This window comes from Lepisma saccharinum, chromosome 21 (genome assembly GCF_977018435.1).
Source record: "Lepisma saccharinum chromosome 21, izLepSacc3.1, whole genome shotgun sequence".
In the NCBI taxonomy this organism is placed as follows: Eukaryota; Metazoa; Arthropoda; class Insecta; order Zygentoma; family Lepismatidae; genus Lepisma; species Lepisma saccharinum.
In genome coordinates this window covers 28686200-28704541 of record NC_139249.1, presented here as the reverse complement: position 1 = coordinate 28704541, position 18342 = coordinate 28686200, and the positions used below count along the sequence as shown (strand labels likewise).

Here is an 18342-nt window from a genome sequence, read left to right as displayed (position 1 = left end):
CAAAGTGCACTGCATAATGACGTCTAGCTGAATATCATCCATCATGACTATATGTATTCTGGTATTATTACAGAGAATACAAAAGTCATGCAACTAATATTTCTCGCTTTCAATATTATATTAATAACAAAATTAATGTATTTGTTAAATTTATAACATCCTAGTACAGGGACGTTATTTCAGTCGTTTACCGCCAGGGCGTCGGCCGCTCAGCGGCCCCTTCATGCAACAGGTCCCGGCAAATTCCGTTACAGGAAGTCCGTAACAGAAGCAGCTTGATTTGTAATGTTTCCACTTTTCACAATTACAGTTACAATTACAATTGATATAAGCACGTACCTTGTCGCAAGGATGCTGGAAAAGGTGTCCTCCAAAATACAAATATTTCTGGCACCTTATTTCTGACATCTATTCGTAGATTATACATCGCAACGCTATCCTCAGTTGTCGCGAGAACGCCGGCAGCTTATCGGGGGAGTTGCCAGCCGCGAGAAGGCGCTTCATACTGCACGAATGCGATACCTGTCGGCAGTGATGCCAACCGTAGGGACATGTCCCTACGCATAGGGACTTTTTACTATATTTCGCCCGCGTGGGGACGTAGGGACAGATTTTGCCAAATGAGGGAAAACGTAGGGATTCTTTTTCAATCTTGGAAAATAACATTTTATTGTGCAAAGGTGCAAAGCTTACTCGCCAGTCAGTTGCACTTTCTTTGTGCTCGGTTTGGAATGAAGGGATTAGTTTATCTGGATACTTTAGCGAGGAGGAGAAAAAAGAACTAACTAACAAATCTCCATCAGAATTTTGGAACATGTTATCGGTTACCAAGAACTTTCAAGGCAAGTTCTTTTTTAAAAACATTTCCACTCCCGCGAAAATTGTGCTAACATTGCCACATTCTAACGCGGAAACGGAAAGAATATTTTCAATGTTAAGAGATACAAAAACAAAAAAGATAAATAAAATGGGACCTGAATTGTTAAAGACTGCAGGAAATACAGCATCACCAACCAACATCTATCTCTTCACAGCAGCAGCATGTATGACTTCAAATAACATAATCAATAGTAAACGACTCAACGATATTCATTAGGGGTGTGCGGAATCCCGAAAAGTCAGTACCGGGATAGAGAAAAAAATTTCCCTTCCCGATCCCGACTTGTGGGAATGACTTCCCGACTTTTCGGGATCCCGAGCAGTCGGGAAATACCGAATGGTCACTTTAAAAAGTCGTTAATTCTCGACGTTTTCTGCATTGTAAGTTTCTGGAACATATCGGAAATTGTAAGTTTTTATTCTAGAAATGCAAAAACAATCACTTAAAGTAAAAATGACGTGTAGAATTCAAGATTTCCAGAGCCCGACCCTGTGGCCGAGTGGTTAGCACATCGCGCTGCGACGCCAAGGGTCCCGGGTTCGAATCCCGGTCGGGCTTGGTTGTTTATGAATGTCCATTCATCAATTTCATCATTTCATCACTCATCCCCATCTTCGCAAATTAGCCAAGAGGCACAAAACGCGAAGTAAAATAAAACAAATCAATCAATCAATCAATCAAGATTTCCAGAGCTTCGGGAAATTTTGAACATTTCCCGTCCCGAAAATTTCCGAACTTGGTCAGAAATTGCAAATTTTTCCCATCCCGAATGTCGAGATATAAATAAATTCCCGTCTCGATCCCGTCCCTACCCAAAAAATTTTATCCCACACAGCCCTATTATTCATTAAGGCAAGAATTTACAATACCAGACCCTTCTGTAATTTCTATGCTACGTCTTATACTCACGAAATAATCAGTAGTGATGATTTATCTCAAGTTAACATGTTGGGGTGAGGTTAGGTTTGCCCACGAGACGAGACTTTGGCCTGTCTCGTTTCGTGGAGTCTCGTGGAAATGCTGTCTCGTCTCGAAAATATTCGTTTGTCTTATGACACATGGTCCATCTCGTCTCGTCTCGAATTTTTAAAAGCCTGTCCTGTCTCGTCCCGTGGGCAACACTAGGTGAGGTGAAAAAATTGTTCATTAAAGTGTAGAAGTTGTAAAATAAGCTTTTCAATTCTCGCAATGATTCTCCGTATACAAGTATGGAAGCCATATTTGTTGATATGAACAATTGACGTTCGCAATTAGTTACGCTGTCTACAGCGTTGCCACACTGTTGATTTCATACTTGGAGAGCATGGATCGTGTAAGAATGGCGGCAGAGAACAGTAAAAAAGTTGTTAATGTTGTACAGTGTCTCTCAAAAGTTTTAGGACAACGACATTTTAAACTAGGCAACCCAAATTACGTAAGGCGCTGGTTGGTTGCGTGTAGAGTTAGGTTCAATTTCAGGGTTGCCATATGCACAATAGATATTTATGAAATACGGGAAAGGAATAAAACCAAGTATTATTCTATAAAACTCTAAAAAAAATATATCAGTATTATATTTGTTGCAAATAAGAAATACTTTCTGAACGAAAGAAAATCGATTTTCTAGTATTTCATCGCTGATGATTCGAAACAAAGGAAAAGAGAAGAGATGAAACGAAAATATACAACAAATGAGAGGAGAAAAGAGAGAGCGAAAGGGGAAGAGGAAAACTAAAAGCGGGAAGATAATCGAGGATAGATGTGGATAGGAGAAGTAATGAGGAGAAAGGGAAAAAATGCGAGGAGAAACGAGGAAGATAGAGCAAAGAGGAGAAGAGAGGAGGGAAAAGATGAGAGGAGAGGAGAAGAGGAGGTTTGAGAGGAGAGGAGGAGACGAGAAGAGGGGAGTTGAGAGTAGAGTAAAAGAGAGAACATGAGAAGAACGAAAAGAAGATGAGAATAGTGGAGTGGAATCGGAAATCTAAGACAGGAGAGGAGATAAGAGGAGTGGAGAAAAATGGGATGGAGACAAGGGTGAGAACAGGAGGGAAGGCCATATGACATATAAGCAGAGGAGAAGAAGGAGAAGGAGAGAAGAGAAAGAAGATGAGAGGAGAGATGAGGTATTTGTAGAAAATATCGTCTCAGCGTCAAGAATTGATGCATTGATCAAAATATCGACATGAAACATTCAATAATATTTTAAAATGAACTGGAGAATGTATTAGATTGGTGCGAAATGCCTTTTAGCTGAGTTCAGAGCGAGATAAAATCTGCCACGTAAGATCTTTGATTCTACCTGCGATTATACCACTAAAAACATAAATGCAATTTTCACGCTGGGTGGACAATGAACACAATGGGATATGTCAAAAAATTACGAAAGTTTTCTGCCACCGGAGGGGTTTGAACTTACGACCATCAGGTTGACAATCTACAACAGTAACCACTACCCTATAAACTTTCGCTCTTAAGAATAGCTAGGAGGAGGTGACTAATGTGAAATGTAGATGCAACACTCCTCCTACATGTAATGTGCAAAGAATACTTGTTTGTAACAAAGAAAACGAAGGTAGTACGAAAGTTTGTAGGGTAGTGGTTACTGTTGTAGATTGTCAACCTGATGGTCGTAGGTTCAAACCCCTTCGGTGGCAGAAAACTTTCGTAAGTTTTAGACATATCCCATAAGTTTTACGCTCTCGCGGTAAACGACTGAACTAACCTCCCTGTACTTCTTTGAACCTATATTTCCTCAAACAATTTGCAACAGTCATTTTCATGTAAATTTGACTCAAAGACACATTTTTCGAATCGCACAGAATCGATTATTATCAAGCATCGTGAGCGTAATCATGAAAATCACAATCTTTTAAGGTACCTAATGATAAATATACAATGAATTTAGATTCAATGTATTCTAGTAGGTAAAATGGTAATGAAATAAACATATTTATTAGCTGGACGTTGCCTAATTTTGATAAGAAAAAGGATGACATTCATTCAAAAATTAATATTCATTTTTGTATGAACATTGACATGAATACAAGCGATAAAGGACATCAATAATAAATAGGCTAACTAAAGTTTGCATATTGGCATTTTTTGATACATCATTAAATCAAGTCATGGATCATTAGAACATGAATCACATGGTAAATAGATCCTTTATTTAATTTCGTCCCGTTGAATTTCAAAGATCTAGGTACCTCCTATATTGACCTCGAAACATAATTCCTATAGGAATTTCAAGTAAAAATGGAAATTATATTGCCTATTTCCTGTCCTTGTTCTCATCCTTTCTACACGTGTCTTGTTTCATCAGCAACATGATATCTTATATGCATCTAAATTGGTATGATTCAATGGCAATTCACCTTGAATGTTGGTAGTGAGTCGTGTATATAAGTTGCCTACAATTTAGAATCGGCACCAGTTTCTTTACTTCACATATCTGTGCGAGTTTATAGCTCAGCAATCTACAATGATCAAGTTGGTAAGTACGTTGCAACTTATATATCTTCTAAACTTTTGGCATAGTTGGATATATTTCACGAAGAAAGGGTTTTTATTTTTCTTAAGCCCACATTATGCGCACATAAGATAATCGGAGTTCGTGGACCGACTATGCGTCTCCATCGAATATCGAACCCAGCGTTCCTTGACTGCATGAAATCAAAGTAAACAGTGAAAGAAGTAAATATTAATTAAAAATGCTAAAATAATTCACTTAAAAGTTGAGCAGTCAAGTTGTCAAAATCAGATATAAAATCAAGATAAACATATTCAACAATCCAATGTGTAATATTTATCTATCGATGCTCAAATCTGAAAAACACAAAATTCGATTGATATAGTACATACGAACATCCGGTTGCTGCGTATACCATCATATTTGTAGATACTATTGCATTTTATGTTTTAAGTGAAAACCAACGTAAGTAACCAGACAGCTAGCTACACATCGGGAAAGTATGCCAGAAATGAACATTTACCATGACATAGGAAACGGACGGATTTCAATTATCTAACCATACTTAAGCAACTTATAAAGAAGTGCAGAATATCTCTCTTAGATATAGAATTTTAAATCGAAGCTCAGATTTTCTTAAGCATACAAATTATGATCTTTTCCGATGTATGATAAAATTAGAATATTAAGAAAACACTTATCTTAACTTCCTTAAATTACACATTCAATTGAAACTGCCTAATACTGAAATTGAATTTTTTTGTTGTTTGCAACGTGTATCGATGCAACACCACAAATCCTATTGTGGCAAAACATTCTTTCCTTGGTCCAAGATATCCTTGAAGCTCAGAGAATGCTAACTTACTTTCCGAAACTGAACACTGGGTGTAAATGTAACAAGTTATAAAGAAATCCGTCTTTTCCAGGCACTTTTCGCTGTTGTTGTGGTCGTGGTGGTCGCCCAGAATCCTCCAGCTGCCAGATACCCCGCAGGAGTCTCCCCTCTTCAGTGCCCCAACTTCCCTCACTGCACCACCGCACAAACAGCGGCCATCGTCTCCGGAATTCCAGCCCCGGCTCCGGTCTACAATGGAAACTACCCCGAGGGAATCTCCCCCATCACCTGCCCCAACTACCCTTACTGCTCCACCACCCATCCAGAAGGTTCTGCTGCTCCAGTCGTGGCAACCTGGATTCCACCTGTGGCCCTCCAGGGTAGATACCCAGCAGGTGTCAATCCCGCCGCATGCCCCAACTACCCATACTGCCCCTAATTTAAAGAATCTTGTATTTTACTGCATGTGCAAACACTGAATAGTAACATGCACCAGTAAAAATGTCAATATCTTACACACATAGCTGTATGGGACAGATCTACCATCTTCTGTTTCGTGAAACTATATGTGGAATAAAATATGGAATAATGAAACATATATTCCTTGCCTAAATTATTTTTCTTCCCTTCATTTGAAATATAATTAGTATTCTCCTTGTTAGAACTTTGTGATATTTCATCCGGGTACTTGGATTTTGATTACATTCCTTACTAATCCCATCAACCTCATTGACAATTGTACTATTGTTTACATGAGATATGCGAGTTTTGAGAATAGAAAAAACCTTCCTGCCAGAAAAGTAGTGGTGGATATAAATCACATATATACAAACGTCTACTAATGGATTGGCAGTTAATATGTGCACTTAAAACAGTCAACCCTGTAAATGTATAACCATTTTGATATCTCTTTATTCTCTTATGCACTTTTTTCACACAGTATTGAAAAGAAAAAGTGCAGTAGAGTGGATACTAATTTTTATCGGATAATTATCATTACCAGCTCCACTGTGCAAGTCGGTTAACAAGATAGTATTTTGAAAACGTGTCCCATGTTCAGACACTTTACTTTGTTTTACGGAATTTGATGTCGAAGAATCGAATGCTAGAAATACAATAATTCCTGACACTACGAACATTGTGCCTGAAAGTTGATAGATTTTTTCTAGATTGTGACCTTCAGTGCACATACTTGCACAAAGTATGAATCTGAATATTTTCCAAACAGAGTTATTTTTCCTCGAACACATCCGTCCTCAAAATATTTGAAGGTTTAAAGCATTACAAGTCAGAGAAGAGAGAATTTTCATTTTTTAACTTCAAATCGATAAGATTCATTGCTTTTTGTTTGTTTCTTGTACGTCAAGCTGACTAAAAGTGCGTCAATCAGGAGGTAACGGCTACTGACTAAAGAGGGATGATATCATTGAATCATGTGTATTTTGGAGATAGAAACAGAAAAGTTCTTAAATGAACCCAGATAGCACAATGGCAAGCTTGAGGTATCTTGCATCCAGCTTGTCAAAGCCAGTTCGATACGGCAAGCTTGATATAAGCATGCGCAAACTTGTTTCAAGTATGCAGATTTATGTGACTAGTTTGGTTCAAGCTTGTCATGTTAAGCTTGCTGCAATTTTGACACGCGGTAACCAGTTAGCTTAACTCAAGCTTGATTCAAGCTTACAGTTTGCCATTATGTACTTGCAGCAAGCTTCTTCACTTTACATGAAACGCTTGTTTCAAGCTTTAAGTAAGCTTACTGTGCTATCTGGGAAAGAAGAATAACATATCAACACTGAATCATTATCAAAAGAGCAGAGAAATAATGTAGGTTTCTAACAGTTATCATTTTCTTATTTCGAATTCAATGGCAAATAAACGAGAGAGAAAGTAGTTGATACAAACAAGTAATTAACCGAATGGATATATGTAATAGAATAATGCATGGACAGTAACTTAACACTACTGTAAAGGTGAATTATAGATAAGGAGTATACGAAGTATTCCGAGCACAGTATTTTATTACAAGTTTGAAAATGTATATTCTTTCAGAATTTGTTAACTTGATGCAAAAATGAAGGATGGTGATTAAAACTTGGCCACAGACCCAACATACAATGAAGTTTTTATGTAGTAATCTGTGATTTCCAACAGGTGTATCTGGATGCAACAATACCTGGTATTAATTCTAACTAAGCATCACTATCATAAACTATGAACGAGAAAGGTGAGAAGTTGCAATTACCTTCGAATCATCAGTGCAGCATTGGGTAAGCCTTGACCTGCTTAACGATAAGCTTCCACCGTCTTAAGTCTCTTATTTTCTCACTTCACCATTATCTTCAGGAAGTGTACTACGTTGTCCAGCAATCTTAATCTGGTCTTGTTCTTCTTCCATTTGAATATATTTTTGCTTTCAATATCACTTTCAGCATTGCACTTTCATCCATTCTTTCAACATGACTCAGACACTGCACCTTCTAGGCTTTACAAATTTTATCACACTTTCTCCTATTATTGTTCGATTTAACTTTTCATTGTGGCTTAGACTCTACATTCCATTCTTCATAATAGCATAGATATACGTAATATTATTCTTCCAATCCATATCAGTTAATTTTTACCAATTTTGTCAGTATTCAGGTCTCTGCTCCGTAAGTATTATACGTTCTGCATTAATTTGACCTTCATTGTTAAAAAAAATTCTCAAGTATTTAAAATTACTTACATCCTTAAATAACACTGGTCTACAAAAAAAATATTTGTGAATATTACAAGAACAAAACAAGCTATTTCTAGAATTTGCTGAGCCCCTGAATGCATATCTGATTTCAGAATTTCTCCATGGGGCTCAGATTTCCTGTAAAAATGTTTTTTTGTATTTTCCTATCTCAGCCTATGTTTTATATGTATTGGTCGAAAGGACTCGCTTTCACAAAAGTGCTACAAACGTAAAAGGTAATAAATCTGTGTCAGTATACAAAGGAATGAAGTAAATGAGTAACATGAAAGTGTATAAACATACCTAAAAATGTTTCCTTCCCGATTTCCTACGAAACTTTGCCTCAGGAACATCTCTTCGTAAGGTCCAGCAGTAGTCGGACATCATTGTGGCACTCCATTTGCCTTGATACCGCTTTTCCATTAGAGCAATGTCTTGGTGAAACCGTTCACCGTGTTCGTCACTAACGGCACCAAGGTTAGGTGGGAAGAAGTCCAGGTGATCATTCAAGAAATGTAATTTTAGAGACATTGCATCCCATATGTTGGTATGATCTAATTAGTCCATATGCAATATCGCTATACTTCTCTGCTTTATGGTTGCCTAAAAAGTTTTTACATACACTTGTAAAAGACAACCATGCCATTTTTTCAAAATCTGTTAATTGTTGAATGAAATTCTCGTCATTCATCAATTCCCTTATTTGAGGCCTTACAAATATTCCTTCTTTAATTTTGGCATCGTTGATTCTTGGGAATTTCTGTTGCAAGTACATGAATCCACGTGAAGTTCTGTCCATGGCTTTCACAAAGTTTTTAATTAGTCCCAATTTTATGTGCAGAGGAGTGAGAGACACATTTTTGGGGTCAACAAGAGGAGTGTTCGCCACATTCTTCTGTCCAGGCACTAATTCACTACGAAGAGGCCATTTTTTTCCCCACAATAGTGATTTTTTTCTGTCTCTGCTGTTCCACTCGCATAAGAAGCAGCAGTGCTTTGTGTACCCAAGCTGCATGCCAAGCAGAATTGCAATTACCTTGAGATCTCCGCATATATTCCATTTGTATTTCTCATATGGGATATGTCAGAAGCTGTTTCAAGTTCTCATACGTCTCCTTCATGGTAACAGCATGAGCAATTGGTACTGATTGGAATTTGTTTCCATTATGGAGAAGTACAGCTGGAATCGATGAAAAGACGCCAATCGTGTGAACTGTATTCACGGCCAAGACAATCCATAACGGATGAGATTACAAAAAACCATGTTCTTCGTGGGAGAAATATTCTGAGAAAATAGTATGGCGGTCACGAAAAGAACACACTTTCGTATCGCAAGCGAGGAGATTCCAACCTTTCAGTCGCGAAGCTAAAAGTTCAGACTGTTGCTTAGACAAATTTAAATCCCGCATAATATCGTTTAGATCCCCTTGTGACAATAAGTGTGGCTCCATTGATGAACCAGACATTTTAAATGTTGGGTCGGCAATTTCTTCACCTCTTGCACTTTCTTCCCCGTGTTGGTCACGACAATCATCTTCACTCAGTCACATTCTCAGGAGGCTTTGGTACCGGCAATTCTTCATTGTGACATACAGGTCTCATGGCTGATAGTAAATTTGGGTACTGCACAGTGTTCCTTGTTTTCGACGTGATTCCAGCTATTTTGGTCAGGCAGAAATAAAAGGTCTGTTTTGTGATTTGATGGTTCCCTCCAAACCATGGGAACAGCAAACGACATGTGACGTGATTCTTTTAACCAGCTTGTCAGAAGTGTAACACAGGCCAAACAGCATATGTGGGGGGCCCATGTTTTGTCCTGGTCCGAAACTTTACACCCAAAATAAAGTTCATAGCACTTCTTTATAAGAGGGGTAATTCGTCGCTTTTGTGACTTAAATGTCAACTCTCCACATACATAACAAAACGAATTGGGGCTATTTACGCAGGTACGAGGCATTTTCTTATGCACTAACACTACACACTACTTCTGAAACTTCGAATCACAACCTAATCAAAGGCAGTCACTTCCCACTCTGTCAGAACTCACAATGCTGAGACGCACGTGACAACAAACAACACTGCGATTCTATGTGTTCGTGCATGACGCATCGACAGTGTTGCCATGCCTCTATCTTATTCACGATTTGGTTTGTTGCAATTGGAGGAAGGTCCCTGGCCTTAGGAACGTGCTGGTCATTCTATGGTCATATAATGATTGTTATTCAACAATATCTGTAGAGTAAATATAGGTTAAGCCAATAGGCAGAATTTTCATGAATTGCATTAGGTACAGGTTAGTGTGTAACAAGAAAACTGAGCCCGATAGAAAAGAACTGATTTCATTTTCGAATTCAGCACCATCGACTTACCTTAGAACACCATTCACATTCCTTGTAACAAATTTCATGTTGACCAGTGTAATTTTTCACAAATAATCAAATTTTGTTGTTGTATTATAGCTTGTGACGCTGATATAATTATACAGGTCACTTAATATTCTTTTAGTTTGTTGTTAGTTCCATTTCTTCTGCTTTCCTATTTAAGTCTTGGTATATATTTCTATTACCCTCTACATTTTGTTACAATCCCTGTTAGGTCAGCGTATGCACAAATCTTGCTTGTTTTATTAAATATTATGACTCTTTGTCTGTATCTTTCTTTTACATAATTCAGAACTAGGATAAATTATGTAATGCATAATTTACCTTCTTGTATCGCCTCTCTATATAATCAAGGTCTTCAGTCATTTTATTTTTAAGAAGTATCAATTATGAACTTATCATTTTCTGCTTGATACTAAATGTCTGTGATAACTCGAGTCAGCAGACCATGATATAATACTAATTTAATGCATAACCGTATTTTTACGCTATTGCACGATTTTATTTTAAAATTTCCAACTTTAAGTAAAATATAGGCCATATTCTACTCATTGTATTGGAATTGTGGATTTAAGACAAAAAAATGTTGTGTGTAAGATATAGTAGCCTAGGTTACAAATAAACGTGAATATCCATTAATGCTTGTGGTAGGAAACAAAATCTTTATGCAGTTCGTAAGTTTTCCTTAAATGACCAATCTGAAATTAATCAAAGACGTTTCAAAGATTGTAGTTTCGAGACACAACACGTTAAGCGTGTCACCAGCTCTTTTGCTGGTAATTTGTAAACATCTCACGCAAATTGAGATAAAAGAGAACAACGTCAGGTAAATATTTAAAAAAAATATTTCTCTGATATATAAAATCCAAAGTTATTTTAAATCCACGCGAGTGTCCCTTCATCAACTTCATTACTCATTCTGATTTCTGCGATTAGCCAAAAGTGGCAGGAAAGGGAAGTAAAATAAACCAAATCAACTAATTGTTCTGTAAATTGAAGTATGTAGTAATTGGTCAGATCATCAAGTACAGGCCAAATACGTATTTCAAATTTGAATTTCATGGTCATGCAGTTTACAATTTTGGCAAAGGTTTATCATTTTGGATAATTTCACTGTAAAATCATTTTAATAAGCTTTATTAATACATGATTGACGAAAATTGTTTTGAAAATATTTAAAGTATTGGTTCTTATAAAACTGACAGTTATAGATTAGATTCACATTAAATATTATTTTTATAAAATGACATTGCCACCATTTACAATCACACTTGTATCCATGGTGAAGGTTTTAGGCGATTTCTAAGTACTATCATTTAAATCTCACTCTAAATCAAATTGGGTGAAATTTTGTGGTGTAAAATTCTTACATTGCTAGTTGGAATAAATGTAGAACATTAGTGATCCAGTGGGCTAATGTTCATTCTATGCCATGTCCAACAAAATATATGAATTATTTTATGTTTGACTGAGTTGTCAATATTTTACATTTATTTGCTCAAACTTTAGAACTGATGTCTTATCTTATTTGAGGTCATGGACAATTAGGTTACTTCGTTTTTCATTGTTTTCGATTTGGTTCTTTGTGTAGTATTGTTATATTGTTTCACTGTATTGTATGGAAATCATTTAATTTATATTTCTTATCATTTTTGGACTTTCCATTTTTTTTTTGATTGTCATTAGTAACCATGTTCTCTTTCTGCAGACATAAAGACAAGGAATAGTGTGCAATTATTCCCACATTGTTTCTCACATGTGTTTATAGAAGTCAAATTTTATTTGCAATTCTTCCAGTTCTTCTAACACCACCTACAACTCGTTTCATAACTGATTCAATTATAACCAAAATTGTGAACAAAGTCATGTTGTCACAATTAGTCATGAATATCCCAAAATTTCGCATAATCGGAGATTATATGCGTTAGTGGCAGTATGGGTAGTTGGGACAAGCTGCGGGATTGACGCCAGCTGGGTACTTGGTTTGAGCGCCCGCCAGAGTGCTGTAGGTATTGTAGAGTCCATAGGGGCCTCCGTACAAGACTCCGTACACACCACCAGCAGCACCAGCGTCCAGGGGTGGGTTGACGGTGGAGCAGTAGGGGTAGTTGGGGCAAGTGGCCGGATTGATACCTGCGGGGTATCTGCCTCCTGCGAGGGCCACTGGGGCAGCGGGTGCAGTTCCGGAGACGATGGCCGCTGTCTGTTCGGTGGAGCAGTAAGGGAAGTTGGGGCACTGGTGAGGGGCCACCCCTGCGGGGTACTTAGCGGCTGGAGGACCTCCTGCGATCACCATGGTTACTAGAGCAGTGCAGAGAACCTGAGAAGGAGCATTTAAAGAATAATATTTTTCACATCTCAGAAACAGTTTATATCCAATTGAAATTAGAACACTTTCACATAATTGATAAATACTTTACGCTTAATTAGTATTTTAGAAAACTAACATAATTCTGACTACAAAGAAAATCATTCGATCAAACTTAAGAATGTCCTTTGAAATAAGACATTTATTCGTCACTGTATGTTACATGGATTGAATTAAATTAATATTTATTTCTACACATACACCGTCCTCATAGTTATTAAAAAATGTCTGAGTGCGTTCAATAAATAATGCTAAATAAAGTTGTTGGGAATATGCTTTACTGTATTGAGATACTTTGAATCTTTATATTTAATTTAACTACATTATAATTTTGAAAATTTTAATTTCGTACCTAAGAGTACATATTAGAATATATAAATTTGTCATGTGTTACTTGCATAGAACTTTTGATGCAATGTGGCCTCCCCGATGGCGTAGTGGTAGCGTCGTCGCTTTGTAATCAAAGGGTCCTGGGTTCTATACCCGGAGGAGGCACATAGTGGTTTGGATCCCACTTTAAACTGTAGGTCCAGTCCCAATTAGCCTTACTGTGCATAAAATGGGCGTTAAACACCAAATCAATCAATCAATTTTATGCAATGCATTTTACAAAATGAATACCATTTCGCTGACCAATTTAAAAATATGGAGATACTTGGTAATTCCCAAGACTGCAATCAAAGGAATAATCAAATAAATACGATAACAAACAATTTGACTTTTGCATCAAAGTTAATTTGTGTGATGGAATCTAAGATGCTTTTTATAAACTGTTTCCCAATTTAGTATTGTACTTTTAAAGTACATATTAGATAGAACATCACTTACCAACTTCATCATTATTGTTTAGTGCACAGGAGCTTGAAGAGCACAGAACTGTTGTTGTGTGAAGAAGGGTTGGTGCTTTTATGAACACACAATAGCTTCATCAAGGTTGTTCAGTTCAGTGTACGCTTGTATTTACTGAAAGTATTTCTTGCTAGCAAAAGAAGTGCAAGAGCAGGAAATGTATGAAGAAAAGTAACCATTTACATGAATTATGAATACATAAAAATCATGGTACAATCTTTAGAAGAAAGTAGCCTACGATGCCTGAAATTGTTTCCAGTGTAAATTAAGGTTAATTCATAAAATTCATTTACATAAAATAAATACTTCGCCTTTTATGCCATACGCTTAATAAAATTTTAGAGATGATTTTTTAAAATTATGGAAGTTGAATTGCACATCCAAAGTTTTAAAAGCACGAGGCTACATTTACAGGATCTTTATAAACCTATATATGAACCTATATTCCTATATATATGAAATGAAAACACAAGATTTCAGTGGAGAGAGTGAATACGCGCCACTCATAGATCTCATTATGTTGCCAGAACGTAATAGAAACTAGTTAAGTAGTATATGCTTATGTAATATTTCCGTTTATAATAAATGTGACTCTCTATTTCTTTTTGACTATATACAGTAAAAACTGCATATCCCGGAACCTCCATAAGAAGGAAACCTGTAAATACGGGGAAAGAAAGTCCCCAGAACGGACCGATTTTATACCTGAAAATGACCTGCTTAAGGCGGAAACCTCCTTAACGCGGAAACGGAACACCATTTAAAAACCAACGAGATGTTTTCATTCTCAGTAAGACGGAACTTCCTTTATTTTTTTCGCTCGCAAGAAAACAATGCAATACTGTAAGTGGAACACGCCTCTTGTCACTCGCTTATCCCTAACATTGTCGATGTGAAAGAATGCGCTACAATACTCATAGCTGTTACGATTTCGTTTCTTTCTTTCATCTCTTACCCTCTTGCTCCACCTTTCTTTGTCTATTTCTCCTCTGTTCTTTCGTCATCTTTCTATTTTTCTTGTTATCTCTCTTTGTTTCTTTTTTATTCACTCTTATCTCAATCTTTCTTCACCTCTCTTATTCCATCTTTTTACTTCGCTATTTGTGCCACTTTTAGCTAATTTGCGAAGATGGGGATGAGTGATGATATGATGAATGTATCGCATTTTTATTCATGTACATACCTGCATTAGTACTTTACATTATAAGTAATGCGAAATGTAAATCTGTCTTTCCATTATTTCCTGCAGCGCTCTATGCTGTATTTAAATTCAACCCTGTATAAGAAGGAAAACTGTTAAGACGGAAAATTTTGCTCGAAACCATCATGTTCCCGGATAGACAGGTTTTACTGTATTATACTTTTTTTACTTCATGAGAATAAATATAATGCCTACACGATGGCGTAGCGGTAACGTCGTCGCCTTGTAATCAAGGAGTCCCGGATTCGATGCCCGATGGACACACACAGTGGTTTGGATCCTACCTTAAACTGTAGGGCCAGTCCCGGTTAGCCTAACTGTGCATAAAGTGGAATTACAACTCAATCTCAAGAGGTCAAAGGAATCAATATTAGTTGTATACCTAACAAAAATTTATTTTGCAGTCTTTTCATTTCAAAAATGGCGTTAACTCAATTTCACGGTCGAAACTACAATCAACACTTCGTCAGAAATCATTTGTTTATAGTAATCACCGTCATTATGTGAAAAATTACAGTATTCTAAAATTTTTGGAATATTTGATTCTTCAGTTGCTGTCCTTGAAGGCAACACACATACCCATTCACAAATGGCACATAAATATTCATCAACTTTACCTGTTTCCTACAAATATAACTTTCCCTAATGAAATAACAAAGGACCACACTGTGTTCATTATCATTTTCTTAAAATTTGTATCAAAGCGATATCTAGAGTTACATTCCATTCGAAGCTATTGTATGTCACCATGCGTGTATGAAGCATATATAAGCCATCCTCGCTGTATGAATACCACAAAACAAATCAACTCGTTCTTTACAACACTTCCACAACCTTAAAGCAACAATGATGAAGCTGGTAAGTTTTCCGGTAATATTCTTTACAATTTAATTCCTCAACAAGTTATTTTTACAATGTAGTTTCACTCAACTCCACTGTATCTATCTGTTCGAAAGTTTCTGCTGTAGGCTACGAACTCCTTAACTTCTTCTATCGAGAACTGTCAACATTATTAAACCAACAAAGATTATTCCTTTTACAATCTCAGCTTTCAACAAGTGCAATTTTTTGCAGTCTTCAGGAGTCAATGATTATAGCATTGTTACTGTTTTTATTCCTTTCTCTGGTTACATTTCATTGGGTACATCGTCTCTTTATTACTAGGTTCTCCTAATTCCTTTTTATCATTGGCACGAAACATTTCCATATTCGAATTATTGTGACTATGTTTAAAGTTTATTCCCAAATTCAGATACCATTCGTATTTCATAACACTCATATTTATCTATAATCATTCTCTCGATCAATGCATTCAGTCACGTATCTACCCCGTAGGCATTAGAAAAAAAATATAGATGCAATGCTATGTTTCGTCGCGAAATTTAATATTTAGTTATGAAGCACATGTAATATTTCTCCACAAAATTATACTTTAAAATGTTTCGGGTTCGAGATTGAAGTCCACTTTATACACAATACGGCTAATCTTGACTGTACCTACAGTTTAATGTGGGATCCGAACCACTTGTGCCTCCACCGGGTATCGAACCCGGGACCCTTTATTACTAGGTAATGATGCTACCATGGGGGAGGCCCCCGCTATAAAATGTTTCAAAATATTATGTTTTTTCTAAAATAATAATTGTGTTGCTAATAAATTACATAACCAATGGAAAATACTTTTCTCACGCAATTTTTTGAAATAAAGATTTTGCTTAGTCTAGAATTTAATTACATTCCACATTCGTTCAAGTATTTCATGTACAGTGCGTCTTCTAAGACAAATTTTACTTTGCAGATCCTCTTCGCTGCCCTTGTGACCATGGTTGTCGCCGGAGGCCCCCCAGCTGCTCAGTACCCTGCAGGAGTGGCCCCTCACCAGTGCCCCAACTATCCTTACTGCTCCACCGAACAGACAGCGGCCATCGTCTCCGGAATTGCACTCCCTGCCCCAGTGGCCCTCGCAGGGGGCAGATACCCCGAAGGAGTCAATCCGGCCACTTGCCCCAACTACCCCTACTGCTCCACCGTCAACCCACCCCTGGGCGCTGGTGCTGCTGGTGGTGTGTACGGAGCGTGGTACGGAGGTCCCTACGGACTCTACAATACCTACAGCACTCTGGCGGACGCTCAGACCAAGTACCCAGCTGGTGTCAACCCGGCAGCTTGCCCCAATTACCCATACTGCACTTAAGGTACATGGTTTCTAATTATACTCAACATCCGTACGGAAAAGAATAATTTGCACCTAAAATGTGTGAAATCATTCATTTTTGTGTATAAACAGTACATCGGAAATAAAATTCTCAAACTTGAAAATATTTTTGTTAATAGAAGAAAATATTCCTACCTTTATCTTCATAACATTTCTTACTGATTAGATTGTTGAATATTGTATTAATATCAAATTATGTGGTAAACGGATGCTCATTGATGACGTAGGATTAAAGATGTCATTTTGTAACATGCGGATCAGGGATTCGACCTACGGTGGAAGTACATTGCAGAATTGTTCAGAACTGTATGTCTAGTCCGTGTAAACCTTTACAGGCATAAAATGGAATTTAAAGTAGTAATAAAAGATAAAAAATTTGGCAGAAAATTACTCGAAGAAGAAGCCACGTGATGCCTTCATGACGACAATAATGTTGTTAAATATTATGTAATGCTGTCCTTTGAATTGGAATACAATCATCCCTCCCCACACACACAAAACGGAATTGATAATATATGATCTAAGGACGTTACTCCAAAACAATGAGAGGATGTTTGCGAGATTATCTGTATAATTCTGGTTATATTTTTCTGTCATGAATCAGCCATAAAATGTAAATTCCCACTCGTCGCTCATGTAATACGACATTCTTAAGTTTGATAGTTAAAGTGTTTTTTGCGAAGTCAATAATATAATGTGGAAGTGAATTCGTCTCCGAAATGGATTAAATGCAGAATCTGATTACAGTACAGTCGGAGAGCACTCAGAAGCCGAATTGATGGGGCAGCATTTGGAAAATCCTTACTGTGAATGTGCTCAAGGCATATCTTCATTTACATCTAAAAAGAATATTTAACGTGTATTGCAAACTTGTTGGCCAAACTTGATTTTATCATCATCAAGAGGGAATGATATGTTGTGCCATGTACTACTAACTCGGCTAATGGCCGTGGCGAGGAACAGTTAAATAAATCAGTTAACACTCTCGTCCGTCCCTGCAAACTGATGCAGATAATTTAAACGTAGAAAGAAACAGAAAATGTATATTTATAAATACCGTCGAACCGATAGAACTGTCAATGGGCATTGAAAATTAGAAGATGTGGATAATGGGAATTCCAATGCAAGGAAAACTAACTAAACTAAATAGAAGAGAAGGCATAAAATGGAGAAAAGAAACAAGAAATAATGTGACACTTCAGGATCCCGTGAAACTGATTTTGTAGCTATTGAAACACGTGTGTAGATAAACAGCTGAAAATAAATAGTTTCATGGAAGATTGAATCAAAAATAACAACAGATAACCGTGGCGGAGTGGTAATTATAACGCGCTACAAAGCCAGAGGGTTTATATTCCAACCCTGGGATGCCCATTGGGGACACATAGTGGTTGACATCCCACTTTAAACTGTAGGTCCAGTCCTGATTATCCTTATAGTGCA

General features: G+C 37.0%; 1 protein-coding gene across 1 annotated transcript; it reads left to right on the top strand.

Annotated features, from left to right (window-relative positions):
- Positions 1-15530: 15530 nt before the first annotated feature.
- On the top strand, positions 15531-16878 carry LOC146004125 (uncharacterized). Its single transcript, XM_083142791.1, has 2 exons — positions 15531-15542; positions 16483-16878. The coding sequence occupies exons 1-2, from the start codon at positions 15531-15533 to the stop codon at positions 16876-16878; spliced, it is 408 nt and encodes a 135-aa protein (XP_082998917.1).
- Positions 16879-18342: the final 1464 nt, after the last annotated feature.